This window comes from Meles meles, chromosome 7 (assembly GCF_922984935.1).
Source record: "Meles meles chromosome 7, mMelMel3.1 paternal haplotype, whole genome shotgun sequence".
Lineage (NCBI taxonomy): Eukaryota > Metazoa > Chordata > Mammalia > Carnivora > Mustelidae > Meles > Meles meles.
Genome location: NC_060072.1, coordinates 50,728,728 through 50,741,528, shown reverse-complemented (window position 1 = coordinate 50,741,528; position 12,801 = coordinate 50,728,728). Strand labels below are relative to the sequence as shown.

Below are 12,801 nucleotides of genomic sequence, written 5' to 3'. Positions count from 1 at the left end.
TCTCTCTCTGCCTGCCTCTCTGCCTACTTGTGATCTCTGTCTGTCAAATAAATAAATTTTTTTTAAAAATCTTTAAAAAAAAATCCCAAGGAAATAAATAATGCTGGACAGTAAATGCAGTGATACTTGGGATGGAGCATTGCTTCTTTACACAGATTTAACTGTAAACTACAGGTTGAACACAACCGTGACCCTAGCTCACCAGAAGTGAGGCTCAGAGAGATAGGGACCTCCCTCAGACCCTGGGGTGGCAGGGTCCCTCTGTCGGTCATTCTAAGGATTGAAAAGGCTCAGAGAATCAATTCATGCTACGTTCGTTTGAATCCAATTCTGCCACTCTCGGGTTGAGTGATCCGGATTTCTTATTTTTTTTTTTAAGATTTTATTTATTTGACAGAGAGAGAGATCACAAGTAGGCAGAGAGGCAGGCAGAGAGAGAGGAGGAAGCAGGCTCCCTGAGGAGCAGAGCCTGATGCGGGGCTCGATCCCAGGACCCTAAGATCATGACCTGAGCCGAAGGCAGCGGCTTAATCCAGTGAGCCACCCAGGCTCCCCCGGATTTCTTATTTTAACCTCTCTGGGTAACACTTGCCTGGTCACTGCAATGGGGTAATCACCTCTCAGGGGAGACTTGAGGATTAAATAGGAAAACATATGTAAAGGGCTTGGCCCACTGCTTGAAATGCAGACAAAGAAAATTTCTTGATCAAGGAACTAATCGACCTTTGGCCTTTTCTCTTCTCTTTCCATCCTCACCCAATTCTGAGCAGGCAGGCTGGAATTTATAGCTCTGCTGTTCACCATCCCCATATTTGGAAGCCCTGGGTGGGACATTCGTCCATTCGTAAGCATTCAAAGTCAGGGATGCTCTAAAAACTCAGATCTCAACAGCCGGGTTACAGGCTGTCGAAGGGGAGTCCCAAGCACCAGCCTCTTGTCCTGGCTTAGTGCCCAGGACAGTTTGTGAGGGAATGAGCCCAGCTCACGGGGCTGCCTGCGGCTGAGTGCGCTGACCGCAGTTTGCCTCTGAGGTAGTGGCAGTAGCAACTGGGGTAAGAGAGGTGACATGGGGTCACACAGGTTACGAGGGACTGCTTACCATGCTCACCCATGCACCTACTCTCAAAGAACATATTTTCTTTGGAAAAAAGGGAAAAGATAACTTCATTCGTTCATAAAGGATCTCCAGTTTAGAAAAGGTCTAGGTTGTAAGCCAAGAAACACCTGACCAGTAGGTTGCCGAACTGGATCAACATGAAACTTTTTTTGTTGTCTCCCTGATAGAGATACCTAGGACGGTCTCTCTAACAGAGGAAGCTAGGAAAGGAGGATATCTGAAGAATACCCCATCATAAGTGTCTCTGCTAACATCACAATACGACTCCCCAACAGGATAACCCTTTCTCAGCTGCCTCAGTGCCCTCCTTCAGCAGATGAAGATCTTGGATGAGCTGATTTCCAAGGGGCTTTGCCGCTCCCAGATTCTGCAGTGCCCAAGCTCTGTTTTGCAAACCATTATCTGCGTCAGCATGATGCGTATGCATTCCTGAGCTAGATTACTGGAGGGAAGGTTTGGAATATGGACCACAACGTGTCTGAGAGAGAAAGGTGATTTAATGGGGACTGGGGGTTGGCACGCATCTTGGCCAAAAGAACAAATGGACATTCTAAATCACATGATGAAGATGGGTCACTGTGCTTTGTCTCCCCAAATCTTTGGAGACAAAGCCTGTGTCATCCTCTTTGGAAAACACAACAGCCAAGCCCAGTACTTGTCAGGTAATAACAGGCTCAGTAAATGTTGGCTGAATTGAACTGGACAAGCCTTTTAACCTCCCTGAACTTCAGTCTCCTCCTCTCAAAACGGACATGCTATAAATCCACCTCCAGTCCACTGTGGTCAAACGTAGACATTTCCAGAGAGTAATATCAATGTTAAGCCCATGACATCGTTCACCGCCTGTAAGATGCCCTTCGAAGTCAAGTTGGAGCTCTGCTTAACAGTTCTCAAGCTCTAGGATCGATCCTTTGTGCAGATGTGAAAAAGTTAACAGGTAACCAAGAAGCGGAGAGGAGCATGTGTTCTCCGCAGCAGCCGTGAGGAAGGAAACCCAGCCCAGACCCAGGTAATTGTAGCAGTTTCTTGAAATATTACCTTTCAGCTAATCCCCCTTTAGTGAGGCTTGAAATGATTATAGGATCAAACGGCTCTTCAGTTCCTGAAATTGTGATGCCAAGGGGCCCCCCATAGCGCTTGAGCTCCACAGTGTAAATAATGGCTCCGGAACTTTCTTGCTCATCTGCAATAAATGCCAAGGAGTCATAATTGGTTTCTTTGGGAGGGAGGAAAAAAAAGCAAAGTAATAAGACACATATATTCATACATAAAATAAACTCAAGACATCATCATTAAAGCATTATGTCTCAGAAAATTATTTGGGGAGGTAGAGTCTCCTTTGTAAGATACTACATTCTAATACAGGGATGTGGTCGTCATTAGTGTTGGGGGAGGGGTCCACTGCCTAATGACCTATGGTTTAAATAAAGGAGTGACCCGCCCAACTAGACCTCGGGCCCTTTAGCCTGTGTCTGTGCCTAGCACCGGGCTTGACCCGCACTTCCTTAGAGTGCCCTAAATACCTGTGAGAGGAGAGAGTCATGTGGCAACGAGAGACTGGGACCACCCATTCCTATTTCCAGGCCTTCCCAAGCAAGCTAACTTTCAATACAGAGAGGATCTTACTCAGTGTTGGAACAAACTTTAACATATCTGTGGTTAAGTGGGGCTGAGAGAAGTTGGCTTGGAAATCTAGAATCACTTCCACATTATTCCACTGATCGTATCTTAAAACGTCAATCCTGTGGATGAATTCCCAGATACTAAAGTGCAGGTTTGAATGGTTCTCTGTCCTCTGTTCTAGAGAGGAAGAGCCATGTCAAGTACGTTTCAGGAGAACAGACCAGGCTGCTACACGGCCATGAACTGATCTTCCCTGTTTCACACCCGCATGAAGGAAATCGTCTGTTAACACGGTCTGCCTACAGCACTAGTCCGCACCCTGTCGTGGGACACCTTCGACACGGCTGGGTGTTTGGACTGTCAGGATTACAAATACGCCGTCTCAGACTTCAACGTGTTGTTATTGCTTATGACATTCTTAAAGATCTTGAGCATTTCTTGTTTTATTCCTTGAGCCCGGGAGCTGTGAATGGTTAGGGAGCAGTTTCATTTCTGTACCTAAGGATACAATGAAATGGTCCAGTAGCTACTTTAACGAAACAGTCAGCTTTTATAGACAGACTGTATCATAGCTAAAGGTTGATACAGTCACATTTCTGCAATGAGCAGCTGTTCGTTTATGACATGAAACCCTGAAATAAGGAGGAAAAGCAAAGCTTGAATTAACAATTCAATTATCTATGTGTACAGCGAACAATTACAAGGAACATAAAATGAAAGGTCTATAGAGTAATGTACGAAGCGATGTGTCCTCTCCTACCAGCACTTACTTCATTTCTGCTACAGAGCAGGCGTTTGGAATGTACCGGTCCCTTCCCCTTCCTCAATCCTCTACTTCTAATAAGCTACACACAGAGAATTAAAGACTGTCTACCATACCCTACAATGTTTAAATCAACCTCTTAGGATATAAAAATATTCAATATTATACTCAAGTTTATATATATGTATACATATAATTTTTTAAGATTTTATTTATTTGAGAGAGGGAGAGAGAGCGAACGTGCACATGTGGGTGGGAAGGAGCACTGTGCCCCCAACACAGGGCCCAGTCTCAGGACCCCGAGACCATGATGCTAGCTGAAACCAAGAGTCAGACGCCCAACGGAATGAGCCACCCCGGCGCCCCTACACTCAAGTTTATATTGACAGCTGAGACTCCTCCACATCAAGCTTCAGAAACTCTGATGGTTCACAAACTCCTTACAGGTTTCCACTTAAGTGCTGGCCAACCAGGTTGTGATACCTGGTAACTACGGAGCTGCTAGGAGAGGCCCGAGGGTACAATGCTGTGTGGAGGCTGGGGAGGCCCGAGGGTACAGTGCAGGGTGGAGGCTGAGGTCAAAAGTCGAAATTTTTCTACACTATGATCTACCATCACCTTTCAGAGCTGGCTTTGATAGAAGTGGATAGGGTGTTAATAAATCGATTACACGTGCTTTGTAGACTGATTCTAGGCGAGTCCTTTGGTTAGTAGACCTTGGCATAGTTAAGTATCCGCTGCCACTGGGCACTCTGCTGGTCATTCAGGGTGGGTGTTTATGCCACGGGAAAGACCCTGGCCCTTTGTTGTTCTCCCTTATAGGGCCAGCAGGAGGCCTACCCTGTCAGTGGTTACCAAGCATCCTGAGTTTGGCCATCAGCTCTTCACAGGAGTTGTGGGAAGTAACAGCTCTCTAGTACCTGGAACCAGCTGCCCAGAACCCAGGAGACTGCGGGAAGTTTCAGTTGCAACTTCAGTCCAGATGAAAATAAACATTGGCCAATGGGATGTTGGACCGGATTCAGTCCCACTCAATGCGAGAATGTGGAGAAACTGGTTCTAATTTGCTCATTCTTTAGGCAACCCAGAGCGTGCCCTGGGTTATTTTTTGACCATTTGGCAACTTGCGTCACAAAGATGACAAACTAACATCAGAAATGGTGTAAATGGGTTTAAGTTTGTTTCAGGTGGGGATATTTTAAATTAGGCAGCTGAGGCCTCACAATAACAAGAAGGTAATTCTTAAGGCACTCAATGAGTTTAAATAGCGATGGGGATGCAAAAATAAATAAATAAATAAAAATTTTAAAATGGCAGTATTTTAGTGAGGAAGGACACATTCCTGTTACAACATTGAGATGGAAACCGGAAGAAGTGATGCTGTGTTTGAATTATGTCAGGGGCGCCTGGGTGGCTAGTTGGCTAAGCATCTGCCTTTGGCCTATGTCATGGTCCCAGGGTCCTGTGATCAAGCCCCATGTCAGGCTCCCTGCTCAGCGGGGAGCCTACTTCTTCCTCTCCCTCTGCCTGCCGTTCCCCCTGCTTGTGCACTTTCTCTCTCTCTGTCAAAGAAATAAATAAAATCTAAAAAAAAAAATTATGACAGGAATAGAAGCTGATTTCTGATTTCTTCAGTAAACAAATTATTAGAACGAAAAATCAGGGAAAATTTAAGGGACGTTACAACCAAAAGCAATGAGTAGATCTTTTGGACCTAAATTAAAGTCAACTTTATAAAATTTCTATCTGGGGCGCCTGGGTGGCTCAGTGGGTTGGGCCGCTGCCTTCGGCTCGGGTCATGGGATCGAGTCCAGCATCGGGCTCTCTGCTCAGCAGGGAGCCTGCTTCCCTCTCTCTCTCTGCCTGCCTCTCTGTACTTGTGATCTCTGTCTGTCAAATAAATAAATAAAATCTTTAAAAAAAAATCTATCTATCTATCCACCCATCTCTATCCATCTGTTACCTAACTATGTATGTATATGAAAATCAGGAAATGGTACATTGAGTAAATATTAGATGATATTAAGAATTATTGATAATATTTTGAACCGTGATGATATGGAGTTATGTATTATAGAAATCCTTTTAAAAAGTGGCATTTAGGAACACAGTAATATTTACAAGATGGAACGATATGTCTGGAATTTCTTCCATATAATTCAGTGTGTGGGTGCGGTGGGACAGTTAGACTGGGAACAGAGCTGAAGCAAGGTGGATCCTAAGTTAATACTGTTGAAGCGAGGTCATGTACGATGGCTCCTTACCCCGTTTTTCTCTATTTTAAAAATATACTCGAAGTTTTCCTAATACAATTTTTTTAAAAAAGAAAATATTGGGGTACCAGGCTGGCTCAGTTGGAGGAGCATGATGTGCCTTTTGATCTCGGGATCCTGAGTTTAAGCCCTACCTTGAGTGTAGACATTACTCAAACAAATAAACTTTAAAAAAAAAAAAAGATATTAATTCCCTTAGAAAACCCTAGAGGATGCTTGAGTAAACGGCTTACTTAATTAGCTTGGCTTCCTTTCTTTCATAGATGATGGTGGTGGTTGCGTATACCAGTCTCATCCAGACCCTCCTGGCCCATCTGCCCACCAGGCAAGGTTCCCAGAGTTTCCCACTGCCACTGGCTCTAGAGGAGGCCCCCACCTCGACTCTGCCCTGTTTTTCACAGCAACAATTTCTCCCCAATTTGTTTTCCTGGTTGGGCTCCAGCCTTTGCCCCTCCTATTTGCCCCCCCCCACCCATTTTCACCTGTGCCAGACAATATACAATTCCTTCTCTTTTCTTCCCAGAATACTTCTAAAGCATAAATCTGAATAGCTTACTCTCTTACTTGAAGCTTTTCAGTAGTTCCCAATTTTTTAAGAATAAAATACAGCCTCTTTGCATGAGCTGAGCTAGAGCCTCTGTGTCTCCAGAGGGCCAGGCCATCCTCTCTCCCGCAGTCCAATCTCCTACCTTCTCTCCTTACCGAACCGCTGCAGTTCCTTAAAACGCATTTTTCTCACATGGCTAGCCTCGCATGCGTTACTCCCTATGCACAAATATCTTTCTCCCATGTATTCTTCCAGTGTTCTCAACTTCTCTTAATTCTTGTTTTTGTTCCCCTCGCCAAGGGGTACAATGAAATGAAACGAAGTCTTGTTCCCCTCACTAAGGAAGAAAATGAAATGAAACTTAAATTCCCCCTAACAAGAGAAATTAAATATGAAGGGATAGATTCAGTCAGGTAGGGTCGAGCTCTGAGGAGCGACAAACCATCGTCACATAATGTCTAGGATTCTTTGCTTCTGGAGAACCAATCTTTGCCCCACAAGAATGCCTGTTCTAGTGTCTGTTCTAATGGCTGTTCTACTTTTCACTCTATGTTTGAATGATTTCTCTACTTGTCTCCTTCATTCGAACAGGATCACCTTACAACAGATATTTTCTCTTCATGTCCCCAGAACAATGCTGGCACCAAGGAGATTTTGGTAAATGCGTGGATAAATGAGAGAGGGGGTACATGGGGGTTGTTAGCCTGAGTCACAGTTCCAAGGGAGGAGGTCTCTGAGTTTTGCGTGTCACTCTCCTTGCTCCTCTGAGGTCCGGTTCCCTCCTGCAAGGTGACACACACCCAATATGACTCGCTCAAAGACGGACACTCAGACCTGGGCTACCATCCTGGGAACCAGCTACGCTAAAGCACTCTCCCTCCACAGGGCCAAGAGCATCTGAGTCAGCTTCAGGCTGCACTTCCAACTCCATCTGCCTTCTCAGGCATTAGCCCAACTGGCAGTGGGAGGGCCTATAGCTTAGGAGGGTGATAACTTAGTGTATGCTCACACCATTTTGGGGGTGGAAGCACTCCAAGACCCTCTCCCCCTGAGGCTGCTCCAGCTTAGAAAGGAGCAACTGAGAGTGTTTAACCAGAACAAAAAACTTTCTGGGACAGAAAAAACGCAGGATCACCACTACGTTCCAAAATGAGCCCAAACAGATGTTAATGATATAATAAGAAGCTTTTGTATCACAACAGAAGGTTTACAACTCTTAGTGAAAGACATGAAAAGGGGCCAGCCTACTTGTTTGCTCTGCTCAGCTCTAGTTAAGAAAATTAATGGGACCACAGAACAGATGCAAAATTGCAGCATTACTTATCTGCAATGTCATTTTCGGGCTTCTTGAGTGCTGCCTGTTTAACAAAATGAACTCTATCTGGCTTGAATCCATAATGGCAGCTGCTTATGTGGACCAAATAGGAGGCTTGGATTTGGGAGCAAGCCTTTGGAATGCATACATGTGCAGGTCAATCAAAGTTCACTTCAACTAAAAGCGATGGACTTCTTTTTACGCAGTATGGCTACATTTCTTGGGGGACAGGCCTGAGAAGATAAACCATTTAGAAGAGCTCCCTTACAGCTTCCTACTACTGTGTGGTCTTTCTATCTGGCTGTGTCACAACAGTGTGCCAACAGAGTTCCAAGGAGTTGCTGAGTGTCTAAGAAGAGAGTTTGAATTTCTTTATGTTACCGATCATTTATTTATTATTATTACTATTATTATTATTTATTAGTCTCCAAGTTAGGCTGCTTTGTGACAGTGCTTCTCCAAGTGTAGTCTTGGGACCAGGAACTTCAGCATTATCCAAGTATGTGTTGGAAATACACGTTCTCAGCTTCACTCAGACCTGTAGGAACCCTAGACTCTGGGGGAGGGGCCCACTCACCTGTGTTTTAACAAGCCTTCTGGGTGATTCTGACTAGATTTTGAAACCATTACTTTGAGATCAAGCATAAAAAAAAAAGAGAGAGAGAACATAACCTAAGACTCTATTTGGAAATGTGTAATGGTAATTTGCTTTGGATGGGACAAATTGCAGCCTGGAAATGTTTTTCTTCACAAATTAGAGCCAATGCAGGTAAAATGCTGAATTTAGAGTCTCTAAAACATGCTCTATATTAGAAGCAAGGTACTCTAAATCAAGAGAGAAATCATTAACAGCTATGTATTTGATTGGCACAAAGGCAGTCATACAAAGCAGAGAGGTCCAAAGGAATTTTTTGGGACAGGTTTGGAAGGCCCCTCTACTTCTTCCTACAAGTCCCCAAATTCTCGACTAGAAGCAATCAAAGAAAAACAATAGATTTTATGTCAAGAGGGTTATTTTTGCATCTTTGAGGAACTAAGGTTTGGGTAACAGCCTTGTTCTGGAGCCTCAGACCCAGGCAAGAACCACCTGGCTCTACCTGACTTGTCTTTCTATGGTAATGAAAGATAACAAATGCAAAAGCTCCTGAAGGCAGAACGGTCACTGAATATTGGGGGGTATAAAGGTGAGGGGCAAATCCCTATAATTCCAAGTGTTCCAAAAGATTTGGAAAATAAATAAAGCTAAAATTAATTTTTAAAGTACCCTAATAATGACAGTTAGCATTTAGGATTCATTGGGCCTTATTAGGTGCCAAACATCATCACTGAGTGCTTAAATACATCACCTCCTTTGATCCTTCAAACAACCATGTGAAGTAGTCATTAAAATGGACATTTATGGACGAGAATTTCATTTTCCCATTTCCCAGCTGGTCGGTTGTGAAGCCAGCTCATGTTCTTAGTCATTTCATCCTACTGCTCCCTGAGCCAAGGCTAGAAAGAGTGTGGATTCTGACTCTTGAATGCCTCGTTCTCCAGTAACCGACCACAACCAGTCATCACTGACCAAACACTTTGGCCTCACTCCCCTGCTTGACGTCTTTTAATGGCTCCCATTGGCTTCTGGAGTGAAGTTCAAATTTCTTAACATGGTTTAGGACTGTAATGATCTAGCTTTAGTGTATCTTCCTACTCACCTTCTACGAAGTCTACACATAATTTTTGCCTCAGCTACATCTGCTACTAGGCTGTGCCATGCTCTCTGATCTTCTTTGGCCCATTCTCTTCTGGTTAATTCTAACACGTTTCCAAATGCTTTCAAGACCAAGGTTGACAGAAGCATCTCCTTAGCTCCCTGGGCTCAAATGGATGCCTCTACATTCTCTTAACATTTTGTGCTTACACCTAGGACATTCATTATATTACTTATTTTCTTTTGTATCTCATATAAGGTAGTGACTTGACTTGGTGGCATGGATTGTATCTTTTCTTATCTAAGACCTGGTTGACCCTAACACCTCATAGAACCAAATAAATGCTGGTGGCATGACCAAGTGAAAAACAAAGACTTTAACAACTTTGGAGAGTGGTTCTACCACTTCCTCAGGTAAGGGATAAGGCAGAACATTGCCATTAGTATGACTGGAAGATGAGCTCATGTTCTGAAGCAGCATCTATTAAACCAATTGCAGTATTGCTAGCTTAGTAAACCAAGTTATACTGAGTATGCTTATTAAGTTTCTGTAACTGATGAGAGAAGCAAGATGGAGAGTGGCAGATGGTTAAGGAGAGAACTGGAAAACTCCTGGAGTACAGAAAATCCGATATCAGTAGGAACAACATCTTAGGGAGCGAAGACTATATACTGAGTATTGCTATTTTAAAATATTGAGACAGGGGCACCTGGGTGGCTCAGTGGGTTAAAGTCTCTGCCTTCAGCTCAGGTCATGATCCCAGGGTCCTGGGATCAAGCCCCACACTGGGTTCTCTGCTCTGTGGGGAATCTGCTTCCTCCTCTCTCTCTGCCTGCCTCTCTGCCTACTTGTGATCTCTGTCAAATAAATAAATAAAATATTAAAAAATAAAATAAAATAAAATATTGAGACAAAGGATGGTAATAATTCAAATCATCAGTTTCATTTCAGATGAAGCACAGTATCAAACTTCCAAAATCAGTGACTGTTGTAATGATTAATGGTTATTTCCCATTCATTTAAATCTTCATGAAGGATAAGAACAATGGTGGGGAAAGGTTTTTTTAGGATATATTAGTAATAAAAAGAGTTTCCATGTATTGCATACGAACTGTGCTGGTAAACTTTTCTATGAGTAAGTTATAGCTGCTCCTTAAGGTGGGTTTTACTATGGGTACATGACTGCAAATGCCGCTGGATCTCAGACTGGTTAAGTAACTTTCCCAAACTCACATAGCTCAAATGTGGGAGAGCCGCCTTGAATGCATTCATTTTGAATAATTTCCTCCCCCACTCCTTGCTCTGCTCTGAATAAAAGAGAATTCAGTTATTCAAATTATACTTATATTCTCATTTGGAAGAGGATAGAGAAACACTCAAATTCTTCCAAATCAATGATCAGATGGTGATTTTCAAATAGTGCTCTGTTATAAAAACATGCCTGCATGAGTATATTATTTTCATATACCAATTTACAGAAATCTGGTTTGGGTAAGTATGAATCTCACACCTATATATTAGTCTTATTTTGGGTAGGTGCATGGTTTTCAATGGAAGGATTTAGGATTTTAAAAATAGCACCTCCTAGAGATTAAAAAAAAAAAAAAACAAACTTAATAAGCAAGAGAATTACCATAGGATTAGGCATCGGGATTGTAGAGGGAAAGGTCTACCAGGGAGAAAAATAAACTGAGGGGAAGAAGCAATTGAAGTAAGACCGGGCTCTCCAAGTGCTCGGTTATTGTTTCTGAAACTCCTCCCGCCTGACATATCTGCACAGCCTGGCTTCAGTACTGGGAGAATGGCCAACTGTGGGCACTATACATATTCATCTCCAGCTTGGCTCTTTTGTTCTGCACGAAAGGTAGCTGAGATCTGTGTAGTTTGGCAAATCATGCAAAATTGGTTTCTCCATAGAGCTTTGCCTCTTCACTAGGACAGAACCCAGACTGATGCTTGAGGCTTTATCCTTTTTTGAAATAAATCCCCCAAAGAAAGTGCAATTGAAGCATGCTTGTAAGGAGAAGAATGCAAATGTTGGTACAGAAGATCAGTTGCTTGAGAAATAATGAGTGGAAATTTTTAAGCGTTGGTTATAAAATGCATTTGGATACAATCATCCTTACCAGCTGTACCAACGGATGCAACTACCAACTTGTTTTGACTCTGAGCAGGAATCAAAAACACAAGGCCTGACATGACCATAAACTTTAGATCTAGATGGCTTAATTATAGAAGATTCCAGAACATTGACAATAATTCGTCATCAGTGGGAATTAAGCTATATACAGTAGAAGCTCTCTTAACCAATCTCTCTTTAGCCGTTACTGGATTAATTGTGTTCTCTATCTTCTTTGTAAAATATACCTACCAATGCCATTGAATGCCTCAGAGTAATAGGTTTTCCTTCTAGTACCTCTGTGCGCCTCTGTGTCTGCTAACAATTGAGTTGTAAACTTAAAAATTTAGAGTCAATTTTGTTTATTCCAAAGCCTGTTTATGTCAGTTTTACTAGTTTTTGTAACTATGTAACTTAATGAATCTTACATAACCTACGAAACAGGAGAATAGTGGTTCTATGAAAACAAAATCAAATGTTTTGGAAAAATTCAATAAGGGGAGTCATTAGGCAAAAATCTACTAATTCTGTAGGGAAAAAATTTGAAAACATCGGGCAAATAAAAACCTTACTGGAGTGAACATTCAGATTACTTTAAATTCTTTAAATTTTCACTGTATTAAAACAAAACAAAACAAAATAAAAACTGGGAAATACAAACTGTATATTATATATAAGGTTTGGGCCAACAAACAAGTAAAAAGGCTTGTAACTATGATCAGGAGGATGAAATTCACAGCAAAGAAATTGGGTTGACCCATAATATTGGCAAAATTTTAAATCAAATGTTCACGCTATCCATATCTATCAATTTCTGTTAATTCCCCATATTAGCTGCATCTTTCAATTATGGACTTTTTTCAATTACCTCTAGGTTTCTATTGTAATCAGAAAGAAGTTCTACTGCCGGGCTGCTCAGATTGTGTTTCTTGGACCACAGTAGGATCATTAGGAAATCTGTTAGAAATTCAGAATCTCAGGCCTCATCTGGAGGTAGTGGCCAGGAACTGTGTTTTAACAAGCTTTTCAGGTGATTCTGAGGCCTAAGAAAGTTTGAGAAGCACTGCCCCACTATATTCATCCATTACTGGAAACCCTACAAATGGATACGGCCCTTTTAGAAAGCAACACGTACAAGACTTGTCAGAAATCCTGAGAAGTTCCTTTTTATTCATACTCAGCAATTCTACTTCTAAAAATATTTCCTAAGGAAACAATTCAGAAGAAGAAGAAAAGTTGATTAAAGATATCCATACATAAAGATGTCCACGATTACACTATCTGCGATAGTGAAACAATTGGAAGCAATCCAAGTCAGAAGAGAAAAATGATAAATAAGTTACAGGCAGT

General features: G+C 42.2%; 1 protein-coding gene across 1 annotated transcript in view; it reads right to left on the bottom strand.

Moving 5' to 3' along the window:
* Positions 1-12,801, bottom strand: part of GRIP1 (glutamate receptor interacting protein 1) — a 241,064-nt gene that overhangs the window by 41,210 nt on the left and 187,053 nt on the right. The window contains exon 16 of the mRNA XM_046011787.1: positions 2,156-2,300. Coding sequence (XP_045867743.1) covers positions 2,156-2,300 — 145 coding nt within the window. The remainder of the gene's footprint in view (positions 1-2,155; positions 2,301-12,801) is intronic.